General features: G+C 34.8%; 1 protein-coding gene and 1 non-coding gene across 2 annotated transcripts; both read left to right on the top strand.

The window, feature by feature from the left end:
* The first annotated feature begins 521 nt into the window (after positions 1–521).
* On the top strand, positions 522–594 carry Trnat-agu (transfer RNA threonine (anticodon AGU)). Its single transcript has one exon. It is a non-coding gene; the product is annotated as a tRNA-Thr (tRNA).
* A 4,099-nt stretch (positions 595–4,693) lies between these two features.
* LOC138313865 (ribonucleoside-diphosphate reductase large subunit-like) lies at positions 4,694–13,806 on the top strand. Its single transcript, XM_069254127.1, has 5 exons — positions 4,694–4,698; positions 5,200–5,461; positions 12,135–12,218; positions 12,832–13,073; positions 13,647–13,806. The coding sequence occupies exons 1-5, from the start codon at positions 4,694–4,696 to the stop codon at positions 13,804–13,806; spliced, it is 753 nt and encodes a 250-aa protein (XP_069110228.1).
* The last annotated feature ends 4,500 nt before the right edge of the window (positions 13,807–18,306 follow it).

Genomic DNA, 18,306 nt, shown 5'->3' with positions numbered 1-18,306 from the left:
TGATATTTGCAATTATTTTTTCAAGCTGACAGAAATCTTGTGTATCTAGCCTCACTGCATTGTCTCTTTAGTAAGGGATATGGCCATGACAGCGACACATAGGAAAACTGCCAAAAAAATTACACTATGTGTATTATGTAACGAACATCATAAATAATGATGATTGTATGAGAATTTGAAGACATAATTGTTTGTTATTTGATTTGGAATACAGATGGAAAATACATTAGAAATTTATGAGAAAATGATTCTTTTAGGTACACTTTCAGACATAACCTATGATCTTTTTCTAATCAGTGACATTTTCCCACCCATTTCTTCCAGAAATGGTTAATTATTTTTCAGGTTAGTTTATAAGTGTTCAAGCCCTTGGTTTGAAGATTTTATTGCTTTCAGCTGGCTGTGACATTGTCTTAGGACTAGTATAAACCAAAGTCTTAGAAGTAAACATACATGTACATTGTAATAACCAAATATGCATTATATATTTGTAGCGGGATTAGACTGGGGCGATCATCGGTGACCAGATAGCTCAGTTGGTAGAGCACTCGGCTAGTGTTCTGAGGGTCCCGGGTTCGAATCCCGGTCTGGCCGCTACATTTTCTCCTGTATATATACCAGGGATCAAATCTAGGTTGTGGGGAAAACTATGGTCCTTTTCAAAATTGGGAAAAGTTTATAATAGCTGCATTATCGGATATTTGACCATTCTCATTTTGGTAGAAATAATCATTTTGAAGTGTTATAACACCTAGAATGTTATTGCAGGATTCAGTAAACAGATTTTTAAGCTCCATCATCATAGATATATATAGCAGATGTATAATAAACATGAATACATTTACAACCAAAGGCTTAAAATGTGATGAAAAATAAGACAAAGGGGGATTTTTGTCATAAAAAGTGTTCAGTTTTAGCTTCAAATGGGATTTTTTTTAAAGTTTAGAGGGGAATTCAATCCTTGAGGGGAACTAACCATAAACGGTTCTAAATCAGAGCTAGATTGATACCTGTATGTACATGTAATTGTTGTAAAAACAAAAACATACTCTTTTGAATGTTGTATACATCTACATTTGAACATGTTATGATGTACATACATGTAGTAACAACATTCATTTAATTATTTACATTAAGCATGTTTTCAGATGGTTTATTAGAAGACAAATTCAGTCTACAGGTTCATATTTGTAGTCTGTTCCAATATGGTTATGATAGTGGGAAATGTTTATTTTAATTTACATACATACAATTAAAGTACATAACACAAATTAACAAAATGTTGTTACGGTGACATTAAATACTTTATTCAGTTCAAAAACATCAGTTTTGTTAATAATAATTTATAGAGTGGTATATTTATGTCGATACTGTAGGATGTATACAAATCGTGAGACGTCAAACTCCTTCATGTGCTATGGTCGAAGACACAATATTTATTGACCTATTTCACTGAAAACGGCTACTTTTAAGTGTTAGAATTAAATCACAGATGCTTACAAACAAACAGGATATGTAGACGTTATATCTGTACATTTAATACAGCTGTCAAATCACCGTCAACAGTAATGTATCTACGCGAAAGGTACGTGTATGTAACCAGTGTAATACCGCCATTATCACGTTACCGGGGACTTAGAGTCGGTAGTTTTTCTAGTGAATATGACTTGACAGTTAACTATATTCTTTCACTTGGTTTAAACAGCAGTTCAAAATCCAAACATAACATACATTGTACCTCTAAAATTTCGTAATTTAAGTGTTTTACGCAAAAGATCAGCTGACATCTACTACCATGCAATGCTCTGTCCATGTAAACCGGAAGTTGCTTTACTCCCGGCGCCACTATCGCTTTACAAAGGGCGATAACTCAAAAAAAGTTATGTTGATACTATAAACAAACAATGATTGAAACCATACTTGGGAAGGAGAAGGAAGATAAGAAGTACAATTGTATCTAAGTAAAGACAGCCAGGTTACAAAAAAAACTCTTTAAATTACCATAATACTTACCGTTTCAGAAACATTGAGTACCAATTCAATGGCCACCGTTACAAACAAGAGTCTAGGGAACCACCCAAGGAGGCATCAGAGATGCACAAGTGTGGACAGTATGTAAAAGATTCCATCATAGAGGCCAGCCAAATAGAAATTCAAGGTCCGTCCATTGGCCTCGTCTGGTGTGCAATATTTGCTGATTCTTCGTACCAGGGGCTGGTTCCTGACCTATATTTTAGACCAACACCAGAAGGGGAGCTACGGAACCGGTGAGAGACACAAGGAAACGCCTCGGGAAGGAAAACCCATGATGGCCGTGTCCGTCAAGAAGTTTTCGGTCCCTTCCACTTGGTCACTTAATCGCCACCTTTGAGGACGATGACGGCCCGCCACAGCAGGTGATGGTAGACAGGTGCCCACTGTCACCTCTTCTATCGGACTGGACAACCTCATCAAGCATCACCCCTCCATGAGGACCTTGACCTTGGATTTGACCCTGGAGTCCCATTGGAATCAATCAACAAACATGCCAGAAAGGGTGGAGGAAGCTGTGGTACCCAGCCCAGTGACCATACCGGTAGAGCCCGCCCCCAGACAGACCACAGACCAAGACCGGTTAGGACAGATTAGCGAAGAACCCAAATTTATTCATTCTGGGAGCAACAAGAGCGATTATGGAAGGCCATACCGCCAGTATATTGAAGATTGTACGGCAGAAGAAAAGACACTTTGTGCCGGAGGGATATCTAACGGTGAAGAGGACACAGACGGCTACTCTTCCTGACCGGACGACATACACCCTAACAGAGTTCTGAATCCAGAGAGTCGCGTCTACACAGAAGCCATTTGAAAAATTATTAAAAAATCGGGATATTTACTCTGTAAATAGTAAATATCCCGATTTTTTTTCATAATTTTCAAATCTTGTATTTTCTGAAAAAAAATCACATGACTGTCATATATACTCATCTGTCCATCCACCAAATACAATTTTTTTTTTGACAATATTCATTTTTATTGAGTTGGTCCCCCTGTGATCTAGGCCTCTCGTTATTTAATAATGGCCTAATATATTGTTTATAACCTATGTTTGTTAGATAAAAATTAAACGTGTCGTAATTTTCATTCTCACGAATCTATGGCAAGCCAAGTTACTTTTTATTTCGAATTTCCGATATCGGAAATTCTAATTCCGATATGGGGATTTCTATTTTCCGATATCGGAAATTCTTTTGCCGTTAAATTGAATTTACCTTATCGGTAAATTCTATTATCTGATATCGTTAAATTACTTTATTAAAATTTCCGTTATTGGAAATTCTAATTCTGATATCATAAAAAGAATTTCCCATATCAGGATAAGAATTTCTGATATGGAAAATTATTTTCTAATTGTTGAATCAAAATAGAAATTCCGATAACAGAATTAGAATTTTCCGTTATCGAATTTCCGTGATATTAAATTAGCCTATATCGAAATTTTCGATATTGAAATTAATTAATAAAAAGCAACTTGCTTGCCAAGATACTGTTTATTCCCGAATTTATGATATCGTAAATTTCTTTAATTTCTTGTGATATCGGAAATCCTAGATTGTGAAATGGGAAATAAAATAAATCCCATATCAGAATGTAGAAAGTTTGATATGGAAATATTGTTTTCTAATCCCTGATATCAAAAATAATAATTTTCAGCCAGAATATTCGACGAATTCATAATTTTCCGATAAACCGAAATTTAGATATTTGACGGATATCAGGAGTAACGTAATCTCCCTGACCCCAAGGATCACCCTCCCAATATCAAGTGACCAAATATAAACCGTTAAATTAACCGGATATTTCTCCGTGAATTGATAGAAAAATGAAAGTAAACATTGGCTTTGTGACCATACGGAATGTCAATATCGAATAAGCTTTTCGTACTTGATTTGTTTTCATTCATCATAATATATTTAGCCAGAAGATTTTGAGACAGACACGAATAGTGATTAGATTTCCCAATATCTTTGCCTGAGGCTGCAATCATAATGGTTTCTTTATTTGAACACTAATTTAATAAACAACAGCAGATGTAAAGGCATTCTACGATGATCATATATCATAAATAAGGGTGTACAGAACACCAAAAATTATTGCCGAATGATTTGGGGCCTTGCTTGGGGAAAATTTGGATAAGACATATGTATATGAAACAATAGTCTGTCTGTTTTTGGGCCGTCTGGTGCAGGATTGTAAATATCAACGTATACCGCACGCACGGACTAGATTATAATTAGGAGCGACCGGCTTGCGAACACATAACTGTCGACCCGCGATTATGGAAACAAAAACACCACAAACTGTCGCTGTTGAATTTAATCAACTATACGGCTTGACAGGAAGTTGGTGATAAAAAAATGAATTAATTAAACGTTTATGTTAAAAATTTTTAGGGACTCTAACAAAATTAACGGAACTTGTATATACACACTTTCCCATCTTTATAAAAATAAAAAGTCCGATTTCGTAAAGGTAGTGGGACCTATAAAACACGAGTAACAGGATATAAATTAGTAACAAGATACAACTTAAAAAAAAGCTGAAAATGGATATGGCAGCAACTGCCTCAAATATGTGTATATTTACGATTATACATGTACATGGCAGGCAGGAGTAATGTATATGTAATACTGATTTAAATCTCTCTGATGCAATGAGGTACGTACGCGGTCAGGCACCAATAAAACTAAACATATATAATCGTGGGTATTACAAGCATTTGGACATAACGTCATTTTGATAACAGCCGTAATTAATAATTGAGTACATTGTGTCAATTATTGATATAGCATAATAAATAACAAATACCAAAAAGATAAAGATATTTCAGTTGTCATGTAGTTATTCCACGTTAATGATAGTACATTGTATATATTGCATGCAATAGTTCTTCACAGTCGATGCACCGAGTAAAACAAATTTGTTAGAGTTTTGAATTGTCAATAAGTATATCAAGTAGTAAAGACACAGATTATGCAGAGTATTTTGCCTATAGTATGAGGATTTACCACAAGTTGTTAAATTTTGTAAAAATGTGACAGGGATGACCGCGTGTGTGAAATAAAAAATATAAGTAGGGGACGGTATAATGTTAATCATTGTATAAACAGATATATTCGTAATGCCTTTTTTTCTAGATTTATACAAATTTGATCACAGAGGTTCCCGAGTTACCCCTCTAAATGTGGGGGCCCTCACGTTCCAAAGAACATTGGTGTTTTTCCTGGAAACCAACGCTTGGTCAAAATTGCCGTCTATCGAAGGGATTACGTCTCGAGACCCCGCAAAATGGTGGGGTCGGGATTACAAACAAACTGTAATGTGCGGGGGAGATAATTCAGGGGTTTTCCAGGTAGAACGCAGTTTGGCGGGGCTCATATGGCACTGGTGTAAAACCAGAACAGCAACCATAGGAATGCAGGTACGTTCATCTGCAAAGAAATTTTGGACATTCTACTTTTACTGACTCGATCTAATGATAATATATCCGTAAGGCTAGCCAAGAATATCACATGGGGTTGTGATCTTATCAGAGAGGAAAGTTAAAAACGTATAAAGACACAAAAATCTATTTTTTGATTTCTGACTCTGCTATGATGTTGCCCTCGAAAAATACCAATGATAATTATTCTCCAGCGTATGTCCCACTATTGAGCCTCACCTGCACTACACGAACATTGTTTTAAAATGTTTGTTGTGTGGTTAGTTTCATGTAGATTAATCTTGTATGTATGAAAATAAAACTATAGGAAACTAAACAATAATACCACTCATTACTACATAATTATATGAAATGATTACGTATAAATTGATAAAATTAAATCGATGTTCGAAGCGGTTTAATTTAAAAGAGATTAAACAACACCCAGCCCCATCTTCAAATTGTATATCGATCCGAATCTGTAAAACTTGTACAAGAGTAAAAAATCTAAATGTGAGATATCGCATCGAAATAAGATGAAGGGAACGTAAGAGGCAAAATAAAAAAAAAATATGTTGAGAAAAATTGATTATGTTTTGAGTATGTAATGAAAATTGGCATGCCATGTGGCATGACATAGTCCTTGTATATGTATGACAAATAGATATACAGAAAACTGGGTTATTATATTTGTGAATTATGTTAAAATTGTTTTGATTATAAAAAAATTAGGTTTCCCACAATTTATCTGTAATTACCTAATAGAGTTGATAGTTTTTGACATAGCTCAGATATGGAACTGTATTTCTTTTTTCATAAACTTTGATTTAGACTTGAGTATTCTAGTGTGTATATAACGATAAAAACAAGCGTTAATCTCTTAGTTTAAGAATGGGCGCCAGGAAAAAGGGTGGATGTTTTGACAAGATAACATCAAATAGGTTTCACGATTAGACTTTGTTTATGGGCACTCAACAGCGACATTTTGTTGAACCAGTAGGAGCCAATAATCATAATCACGTATTAAACCCCAACCTTATATGAATATATAAAACTACAGTGTAAATGTAAAAAAAATAGCTTTATATTAAAACAGACAAAATGAAAAGAAATGAATAAAAGACTAATTACTTTATTAATAGTTATGCGAGTGTTACATAAAATGGAAACAATTTCACTCAACCATAAAAGTATATGCAACATTATTAATAATGTATGGAAAGATAAAGAAATGTAATTAAGCGAATTGGATTTGTAAAATTCTCGATGACTGCGATTCACATTTCAAAGTCATCAAAGTGGTCTGATGAACCTGGCGCATGCACATTATCCGTAGAAAATGGTACAATACCTAGCCGCCTGTCAAATCTTCAAGCACACGCATTGACGAACTTAAATCATTCCTGTACTACTCGCCATGATTTTGCAGCAGTAGTAATCGACCATTGTCAATTTCCTACACAAAAGAAAACGACAAAATTTATATATGCGTTGGATATTAACGACTTAAAATGCTGGACTACCACGTAACACACAACAGTTAAAACAAAAAACATGAATTTTAAACTAACATACTACTTGGAATGCATGTTTAAAATCGCTACACAGCTAATGATTCAGGTGACTCACCGAGATAAGTAAAACAATTTTAGATTTTAAATCACACCAATGGTTTAAAGTAAAGTATTATTTGGCTAATAGGTTATAAACTGTCCATATTATTTATATTCATTCTTTCTTTTCAGGGATGGGTCAGGAAATGGATACATTAATACATACTTGATGATACGAACCCCAAAGGTGACCAACAACTACCCCAGCTCTACCCTATGAATTTATCCCCAAAAAGATTCCACAAAAATCAATCATGGTTAAAAAATAAACTCTGGACTTTTGATTTTGGAAATTGTTTTTATGGTGAATACTATCTAATGGATCATGGATGCTGTTATTAAAATATTTGTCATATGGTAATCCATTAAATGGCATTACAATCAGATGTAACTAGTGGTATTAGGTTTACAGGCCCTCTAATATGTCCCCTACAATCATTGATATCATTCATTAGACAGTTTACTTCAATCTAGTTTACCTTTTCCAACTTTATTTATCGGGCTCTCAGATGAGTGCTGTTTTTGGATGACACAATCTTCTGCCTCAATTCTCAATTCTATTATCAATTAATAATGATTAAATCACAAGTTCAACAATTGTAGATTTCACAAATCACGTATGGTGTACCAAAACATCAAAAAGTGAAATGCCAAAATAAATGAATACGTGAAATTCTAATTTGCCTTTTAAATGTAAATAGAGAAAGAAATCAATTGTAAATTTGTTATGATTAGACAAAATTAGTGCATTTTCTCCAACAATATATGGTCAGTGCCATAGATTAATTCTCCACAAATTCTGATGGCCCCGGGACCTTTTTACACAAATGTGAGAGGAGAAGCCCATAATTATAAACTTATAAATTCCAGGTGTAAGTTGTTTCTTAATATAAAGCATTTAATGAAACTAAAGTTTCTATATTCCATGTGACAATTAAAATGAATCATCATTTGAACCACAAGTAATTAAACTTTACCACATATCTCTCTAAGAAACTTTGATAAATGAGAGGATACAATATGAAGAATTTAATATGCTTTTTCATGAGCGATTGCATTGCAGATGATTATTTTTACTATGGACCGTGTCTTCAGTTACATACTATTTCGTAGTCAATACGAAGTAGAAGCGCTCATAACATATCAGGAAAAAGTATTGGAAAAGTGTAATAAATAAGCAATGTTTTGATTAGCAAACGAACTTGCTAAATAATTAATTTTCTACTAAAAATTGATGATATATAAATGATATTTTATCAGATTTCCTTGTTGCTCTTGTGAATCGTTTCTTTTGTCTAAGAATATAGATCTGTAGCACGCTCGGAATTTGGTCAGCTGTTATATAATACAAGATATTCTATTGAATTATTAAAGCCAAAAGAAAACAAGCACATCTTTGAATAGTGTCAAAGAGTTTTAAACAAGATATATTGAAACAATGGTAAAAACAAACAAAATTTGTAAGTTTCACCTAATTGAATTGTTACTAAATTGTGAACTTGTGGAAGGAATCTTTGAAAGCCTCCATGGCTATAGAAATTTTGTGCTGAACATGTTAAACAAAATTGAAATTGAAAATTTCTCTCAGTGGCTGAGCGGGGGAACCAGGGTGGGGGGGGGTGGACCACGCACATGTTGATGATAGTAGCTGTTGGTGTATACATTATCTTGGAGGACATGAAAGCAGCTGATTGAAGTAAGTTCATCTTGTATATATTAAATATTGACCTACACCTATCACGCGCGTTTCGCAAGTAAGTGAACTAAATGAAGATGTGATATATTGGCCACAACTTGTTGTGTTGTAAAGTACAAGGTATGCGTGGTATTGTGTTTTGGGGCAATGTGACCTATTATGTTGATGGTCATGACGTGAACTTGATTTATCCATTGATTATCCAGCCGGCGCATGCAGCCTTTGATGTTAGGTTGCGTGTGCGGATGGGTACCATATAACATTCTGAAACGGACGCGTCATATACAAGAGTCTAGTCGTATTTTTTATTAACAGCAAAATTTAAGACAATTCCTCTAGATATTCCCGTTCTTAAAAGCAAGTAATTAACGTTGTTAAATTTATAAATAAAACGTTGTTAATTGGTGTTTCGTTTATTCTCCTGATCATAGTCTCAAGTAATAAGTTTTGAAGTATACAGACAAGAGTTTTTATATCCCGGGGTTACATAGGAGTGCTTGTGCATGGTTATGATAAGTAATGTGAAAGGATACAGTACATAACGGACTATCAGCTAACATCACTTATTCGATTCCTTGGGTTCTAGGTTGCGTAATTAAAATTAAATAGTTTGGATCTAGTTAGATAATGGGCAAAATTGTACCATGTACGTAACAGTATTGAGGATTGTTTGAACTACATTAGATGTTTAGGATTTCTATTAGCCATTGACATAAACTTTCAACCTCTGAAATTGCAATGACACTTGTACCATTCGTAGGGACTCACTTGTAATCGATCTTAAGTAGACTGATGTACATTTAAAAAAGATATTTTATAAACAGTAAATGCTTTATTAGGGAAAATGGAAAGAGATAGCTAGAAAATGAAATGAACAAAACACTAAGAATTTGATATCTAGAGAGTGTAAATTTTCATAAGAAGGCAAATATATGGTGCTGGGTAATTTATAAATACACCATGTTTCTAACTTGTTCCCTAAGCTTTCATGTTCTGGATTTGGGATGTCTTTTTTGGGAACAGGTGTTCCATTATCTTGTAGTGGATAAGCCGATACAAATGCACTTTCAGGGAGTACCATGTTTAATATGGTCTGTATGTTTTGAAAAGGCCTGTTAAGCCTGAAATTTAGGCTTGGGGTCCACAGACAGGTTTAATGTTCAGCAGGAAGTATTTGGTAATGGCATCTGATATTTTGACACCCTTGGTTTTGTTGATGAACGTGTGGATAGAATGCTTATGTATCGGTAATTTATTCTCTGGCTTAATTTTCAGGGACCTTACAAAACTTGGGCTAGGTTCGGAGAGAAATGGTTTACCCTCATGCTTCACCAAAACCGCTATTCAAATGCTGGGCCTGTCATGCAGGACCTCCAAAGCTGTCAGGGTTATGTTAGAAGTTCTTGGATTATCCCGTTACTTGTTATTATCCAAAAATGAAAGAAATCTTGTGTAATTTCACACATTCTTATGGTTTTAAAAAAGTTGGAGGGGGGAGGGGGATAAACAATAACGAAAGCAAATTATCAATTAATATAGTAAATTATATATTCTATTGGGTACAAAAAAAGTGAATTTTTCTTGCTCAATTATGAAAAAATAGTTGGTGGCCTTTCAAAGTAAATTTTATAATGATTTTATTGTTATTTTGTAAAGCAATTTTGGTAGGTGTCATTGTATTTAGCAGAGGAAAATTTCCATCCTAACAAAGTTTGATCTTTTTTATACCCTGCTACACGGTTATTCCAATAATTCAGGCTGTTACCATGTTACTATATTGTCGGGTCATGACTTCGGGCTAAAATAACTTTAGATAGGCTCTCACAGCATGGTACTATGGAACGTTACCACTTGAAATTGCTAATTTTGGTATCGCTTCTCCTGAAAAGATAATGATAAAACACCTGTGTCCCAAACAATTGTGATAATTATAGATATTTGTCGGTTCTTTAATATGCACTCGCGATTAACCATATCAATTTGATTCTTGGATATGGATAAAATAGCCTAGTATAATTTGAATGTTCATTTATAGCTGTTTCTTGCTGATCCATGGCATATTCGGGACAGGATATCAGAAGGCATATAACGACCACACTCAAGGCAGTCGCATGGCCCTTTCTATAGTCGAATAATCCAAGCTGGAGGCAATAGGTCTAGCTCACAGGTTCTCAATTAATCGTGTTGGAAACCTGGGAAGTTACATTGTGTGCCAGGGGGTGTGGGTCTTCGTTTACTGAACGCGCAATCAAAAATATGTATTGTTAAGGAATAGCAACTTATCGCCAACCAATCAAAATAGTCCTAGTGATAAAAACGGAAAAGACTACCATATTCTTAGGTTTGTCATTTTTTCAGGGGAATTTAAAAACGCTAGACATACTGACTTTATTATCGTCTTATGGGTCCATTTTCTCATCTTCAATGAATTGCAATCTCAACATCTGCTCCTAAAAAATTCCCCTAAAGATTTAAATAATAACCCCCATTGATAGCTATTAAAAACAGAAATATACCTTTTTGTTACAACCCATTTTACCTGTGACTGATTTCACATTATGTTTAACTCTTTTGTTTGTGTCTTTTGGTTTGCAATTATTTTTTGATTAAAACGATAAATTTTTTCTTGACTTGAAGCTCAAAATCTTGCTTGTATTCTTTAATTTTGGATAATTAGGAAGGAATTGTTGTGTTATAACACTAAGGGATTTGTATTTCATCAAAATTGTGATTACTAACATTTCGGGGACCAAAAAATGAAGAAGGATGTCATTGATTTCCCCTATAAATTTTTTGCCAAGACCTTTTTCTCCGTATTGGTGAAATATAGTAGTTTTCCCCCATAAAACATAGATTGATCCTCGATGCAACAGACGCCACTTGACTTTTTGAGTTAACACGAATACATTTTTTCTTTTAATAATATTAAAAGTACGCAGATTTTTATAGATGTTATGCAGTTTTTAAAGCGATTTAATCGTTGTTTGCATTGATTGGTCTGGTTATTAATCATTGTCAATCATAAGTGCTTTTGAGAGATTATGTTTGTAACATTTTGTGTACATTATATAAGGGTCACAGTGGCTGAGTGGTTAAGATGTCTTAATCCTATTGCTACAAACCCTCCACCTATGGGTCGCAAGTTTGAGTCCCATATGGGTCAGTTGAAAGGAACTGACGCTGGTCGGTGTTTTTCTCCAGGTACTCCGACTATCCTCCACCAACAAACCTGACACGTCCTTACATGACCCTGGCTGTTAAAATGGCGCTATACGTATGAAAACCCCAAGTATTGATTAAAACTTTTCTAAAGAAAAACAAAATGTTATTTAGTACTAATATTTTTAATCTTAATGTTTTACAGACAAATGGAATCTCCAACGGTCTGCTGCCTATGTTACGAGTGTATAACAACACCGCCCGATACGTTGATCAGGGCGGTAATAAGGTGAGCACAGCAGAACATGGTAAAGAAATCACGAGAATATAGACCAGTGTTGCACAAATATTCAGAAATGTACATTAAATATTATATCAAAAAGATGACAAATAGCAATACGGTAATATCCTTGTTACAATTATAATCTTGGGTAAACTTGTCACATTTTACACAAAAGCTTGTGCAGTCTGTGACTTTAAGCACTAGTCCGATGCCCACGACTAGTATTTATGGCGGGACTAGTGCTAATTGTAATAGGCTAGTGGCTCCCCACACGATTAAAATCAGTTAATACTATATTTACAAAAGTGGTGGCCAATTACATTTTGAGTGCATTGTGTATATCGTTATTTCTGTCTGGATGCATCATTTTGTGAGAATTTGCATTCACGAATGCATCCAGACTAATTTGTGTTAAATATAGAAATTGATCATGACTGGAATTTTATTTGCTTTGATATTATATGTATATATCTGATTTAAGTCTTATTTCATACTGATCTATACAAACTATCATACTTTTAAGTTTGCTACACACATATATTTTTATATAATCATTTGATCTGAGTGTCCAATATATAATTCTGAAAGTAAAACCGATTCTGTTCGCATCGATTTACAGAGACCTGGAGCATTTGCTATTTACTTGGAGCCATGGCATTGTGATATGTTCGACTTTCTCGACTGTAAAAAGAACACTGGAAAAGAAGAAAATAGAGCTCGTGACTTGTTCTACGCGCTATGGATTCCAGACCTGTTCATGGAAAGAGTAGAGAAAAACGAAGACTGGACCCTGATGTGTCCCGCCGAGTGTCCAGGTCTGGCGGACTGTTGGGGCGACGAGTTTGTGAAGCTCTATACCAAGTAAGAACTTTTAGTTGCTAGATAGCTACAATTCCATACTTCCATATCTATTCCTTCTTTAACCTTTACTACTCGTTGCCAACTGTTACAGGTACTTGTTTTTTCCATGATCTGACTGTTCCAAAATTTACAACATATTGACTTTTAAAACTTACTCAAGACAATTGATAATTTGCCATATTTTATTTATTTATTTTTTCTCATTTTTTGATTTGAAGGTTTTCAATCACTTGAGTTATTTCTAGTTCAAGACAATACTGCAAACATATATATTTGGTTTAATACCAAATATGTATGTTTGACATATTTGGTTAATACCAAATATGTATGTTTGTAGTATTGTCTTGAACTAGGAAATATCTAAATGTGCAATATCATGCTGATGACTTGGTGCTGAACTTTTGATTGGTCTTGTTCTTCAAGTCTGATTAGTGGTTACTGAAAATTTTTAAATGCACCAATTCAAGGATTGTGCTAGGTGTAAAAAAAACTAATATATATTTGATAGTATATTTCAATAAATCAAACAACAGGAAAAAAACCTTTATCAAATAAAAAAATTTGTCTCCTCAGATACGAAAAAGAGGGAAAAGGCCGCAAGACAATCAAAGCCCAACAGTTTGGTATGCCATCATTGAGTCCCAGACAGAGACGGGTACGCCATACATGTTGTACAAGGGACAGTTGTAATCGTAAAATCCAACCAACAAAATCTCGGCACCATCAAGTGTAGCAACCTCTGTACGAGATCGTGGAATATAGCAGCCCAGATGCAGGCCCAGGATACAGAAAGGCACAATGAGGGATGCATTTTCAATTAAAAATTAGATTTCTGTAGTTCTTGATGAGTAGTGGTAATGGGAAAGAACTACCCTTTCATTTATCAAATCGATCATCCCTATGTACCAAGCAATGACTGATTACATCGACTAATGAAGGTCATGAGTCTGAAGTAACACTTAAATCTGAGTCAATTTGTTGTTTTGTTTTAAAAAAAATACAGTCTTTTGTGAACAAGCATAACTGGGGATAGCCACTCATAATGCAATTGTAATCGTACTTATAGGTTTCTATGATAGTGTCTGGATTCAAACACTTTTGAACCAATAATGATTACGTACTATTTCTGGCAAATAAGCTTACGACTTCATGATTAAACACGGGGGCCTGACGGGTCGCAGTAGTCCTGTTTGCTATTTGTAAAGGACTTTTTTTTCTGAACGACCTGTAACCATGGGAAACATTGCTGCAAAATCCCTGCAGCCATTATTCACCGGGCCTGTAACCCCCCCCCTTAAAGTGTTTAGAGGTGGGGCATTCAATTTCCGTATTGTGATTGATGGAAACAGCTGATACCATGAAACTTCATAGGCGAACTAATGTCATATTGTTCGGGGTCTACGTCAGGTGCCAAATTTTGAGCTATTTTCATATAAACACTTTTTCACGTTTAACCAACAAACATTTGGAAAATAGTCACCCATACATCTGAATGGAAGAAATCCTTATAGGGTCGCATACCCACATTCAAAATCGGCGAGAAATGATAGGGAAACCCCCCGGGGGTCTGAGGGCGGGTCAAAAGCGCTCAGATTTGGCTATAAAAAAAGGTTAATTTACAGGGACATAAATGACTTTTCTCTGCAACTAATGACATTATGATACTAAGCAATGGCAAGTACAATATTTTGTGGTGGGTTCATTATGCAATGGTAGCAGCCCTTATAGGTGGGATTTTTTTTTCCTTTTCCAAATTGTGCAAAACTGAGGAGGAGCTGGCCCACCGGGGAGCATTTCATGAGGGGCGGGGTGCCAAAATAGTCAATTGGGCTAGTTTCATTTTCATGATAAGATCGATCTTCTTCTCAGAGCAAGTGACTAAGCATGGTATCGCACCCATAATGCAATGGTTGAGCATCCTTATAGGTTTCTGGATTATAGATTTTTTTTTTTTTGATCCCCCGGGGCCCAAACGAAGTTGGTGGGGATATACAAATGGGTTCCGTTAGTCTATTTCGAAATAGAGAACGACTTCTTAACTCTGCAACTAAGAAGAGATATTTCCACGAAACTTATAATACAATGGTAGCATCTTATGGTATAGTTGAGGATTTGAAAATGTACAAAGTGATACGGGCTTACCCCCTTGCCTTAAACGGCACTATAAACGAGGTGAAAAAGTTTTGGTCAATGTAGGCACTATTTTCGTAATTTATTTTCTGTATAGAATTACGTTTTGTCTTAACCTATATTTCCTTGGATAGACATATTTGTATGGTATCAAGTAGCACATTGTATGGTTTTAGGTTTTCATTTTTTGAACTTTTTTAACTTTGGAAGTCAGTTTGCTGATTTTATCATATTTGTCAGTAGTCTTGGTTCGTTTCCGCAGCATAACAAAAAACCTAGGTGAACGATCATAGGCACCTTGGTTCTTATCTGTTTTTGCTATTTTAAGGTTTTCACCTTTTTTGACTTTTTTTGTAAACCAGGTTTGCTCAAATGGCAGATTTTTTGTGTAGGAATCGTTTCGGAGCACAACTCTAAAACAAGAAGCAGAGATATTTCCACGAATCTTCATAGACATATTCTTTTTATGGTTAAGTACCTAATTTAGGTAATTGTTTGACATTTTTGGTTAATACCAAATATGTATGGTCAAATTTGTATGTACTTTGTCTTGAACTAGAAATATCTAAGTGCATTATCATGCTGATGACTTGGTGCTCAACAATAACTTTGATTGTATGGTTACTTTGTCTAACATGTCATTTTCTGAAGCCCCTCTCTAGATTTATACTCCATCTTTCTTTTAAGCTGACTTCCTTTTTCCTGGTGTGTTTTTCATACACATAAGTTTCCACAATTGCACCACTTCAGGATCTACCAATGGTGCTGGTGAATAAAACTAATGGTTTTTTTATTGTTTTTTTAAATTTTCTCAAATTTCCCAATCTACTTTCACAAATTTTCATCAGAAAAAAAAATTATTGTCTCCAAGTGATACGAAAAAGATTGAAAAGGTTTTCCAAGACAATCGACGGTAGTTTCCTTGTGTTTAATCATGTGTAGGAAAACTGGTATGCCATGGCTTGTTGTAAACTAAAACCAGAGATGTACGCCATCCCCTGTTAGTACAAGTTCATTGTAAATCTCTCGGCACCTTCAAGTGTAGCAACCTCTGTACGGAGATCGTGGAATATAGCAGCCCAGATGAGGTGAGTTTCCTTTTTAACTTTTCTTTGCACATGCAACTGAGGAGGAGAAGGCAAAATGAGGGAAGCATTTCAAATAAAATTAGATTTCTGTAGTTATGATGAGTAGTGTTGGGAAACAGTTTGAAACATTTTCATGATCGATCATCCCTTCCAAGCTAGTGGACTGATGATCGACTAATGATTGGTCATGAGTCTGAAGTTTACTTAACTAGGGCTAGTTTCATAGATTTTTTTTTTTTATCCCCCGCCCAACGAAGTTGTGGGGGATATATACTTATGGGTTCCTTCCGTCCGTTACGAATGGTTTCCGCAGCATAACTCTAAAACCAGAAGAGATATTTCCACGAAACTTCATATACACATTGGTCTTATGGTCTAGTAGTGCCTTTTTGCTATTTTAAGGTTTTCACTTTTTTGTAATTTTTTCTGTAAACCATGGAAACATATTTTTTTTAAAAACTGAAAATTGGTAGATTTTTGGTGTAAGAATATCGTTTCCGGAGCAACAACTCTTAAACTCAAACAGAGATATTTCCATCGAAACTTCATATGACACATTGTTCTTATGGTCTAGTAGTGCCTTTTGCTGTTTTTAGGTTTTCATTTTTTGAACTTTTTCCGTAACCATGGAAACATTGCTGAAAATATCATATTTTTGTACCAGGTTCGTTTTCCGCGCAGCATAACTGGAAAACCGGTTGAGATATATGCACGGAACTCCATAGGCACATTAGTCTTTATGGTCTAGTAGTGCCTTTTGCTATTTTAAGGTTTTCACTTTTTGGACTTTTTTCTGTAACCATGGAAACATTGCTGAAAATGGCAGATTTTTGTGTGTAGGAATCGTTTACGGAGCACAACTCTAAAACCAGCAGAGATATTTCCACGAAACTTCATAGACACATTCTTTTTATGATCTAGTAGTACCTTTTGCTATTTTTAGGTTTTCATTTTTTGCACTTTTTCAGTTACCATGGAAACATTGCTGAAAATATCATGGTAAATGGTAAATGTTACTTTGCAAAACTCTACCCATCTTTGTGTATATAGTCTAATATAAATGTCAAGGCTGTATACCTGATTCAACAATTGCAGCCCCGCTCTACTTGAATTATACTCCATCTTTCTTTAGCTCAACTTCCTTTTTCCTGTTGTGTTTTTCATACACATAAGTCTCCACAATTAAACTTACTTCAGCTTTGATATCTCCAATGGCGGGGGATCTGAATAACTATGTCCTTGGTTTTTTTTTATTGTTTTTTTAACTTTTCTACCAAATTACCAATCTACTTTCACACATTTTCATCAGAAAATGAAGATGTATTATTGTCCAAGTGCTACATTTCATTGAAATTGTTTTTCCAATAACGACGGTAGTTTCCTTGTGTTAATTGTGTGTAGGAAACTAGTATTTAAATGGCTTTTTGTAAACCAAAATTGTAAACCAAAATCTTGTAATATCCCCCTGTAAACTAGTAAAGTTCATGGGGAAGAACTTTTTTTTTTTTTTTTTTTTCTTTTTTTTTTTTATTTTTTTTTTTTCATGGGGAAAACTTTAGGATTCCTAATAACGTCTTTAGATATTTTTCTTTATTAGGAATATTTTTAATATATGTTGACTCATTGACCCCTGAAATTCTATAATGGACTGTTCCAGTATTTTAAATAGAAGAGTTCAAAAGTGTCTTCAGGGGTAAATGAGTAAATGTCTTTATTAGAAGCAGACTAAAAGTAGTGACCATACCTGACCTGGGTTTGAACTCAATACTTTTGAACACTAGCCAGAAGCTCTACTGTTGGAGGTTCCTGGTCGCTGATGAGTTGCCCAGGAACTGACAGGTTGGTTGGTGACTTAAGCCACTTATCATCAAAAATGTTGTGCTGTTTCAAAAAGACTTCATCAATATCTTAATAATAAATTGTTTATCATGTTTTTGACATTTCCACTATGTTGGTTTCCATCAGGTTGCTGTGTGTAACTTGGCATCTATCGCTCTCAACATGTACGTACTACC

Source organism: Argopecten irradians, unplaced genomic scaffold, assembly GCF_041381155.1.
Source record: "Argopecten irradians isolate NY unplaced genomic scaffold, Ai_NY scaffold_1006, whole genome shotgun sequence".
Classification (NCBI taxonomy): Eukaryota; Metazoa; Mollusca; class Bivalvia; order Pectinida; family Pectinidae; genus Argopecten; species Argopecten irradians.
The sequence above is the reverse complement of the archived record's forward strand: the minus strand, read 5'-3'. Positions and strand labels throughout refer to the sequence as shown.

Bases quoted from the DNA above. Each gene is read 5' to 3' on its own strand.
- LOC138313865 (XM_069254127.1), top strand. The intron at 12,219-12,831 runs GTGAGCACAGCA...ATCGATTTACAG, and splicing joins TTGATCAGGGCGGTAATAAG to AGACCTGGAGCATTTGCTAT. The intron at 13,074-13,646 runs GTAAGAACTTTT...TTGTCTCCTCAG, and splicing joins TTTGTGAAGCTCTATACCAA to ATACGAAAAAGAGGGAAAAG.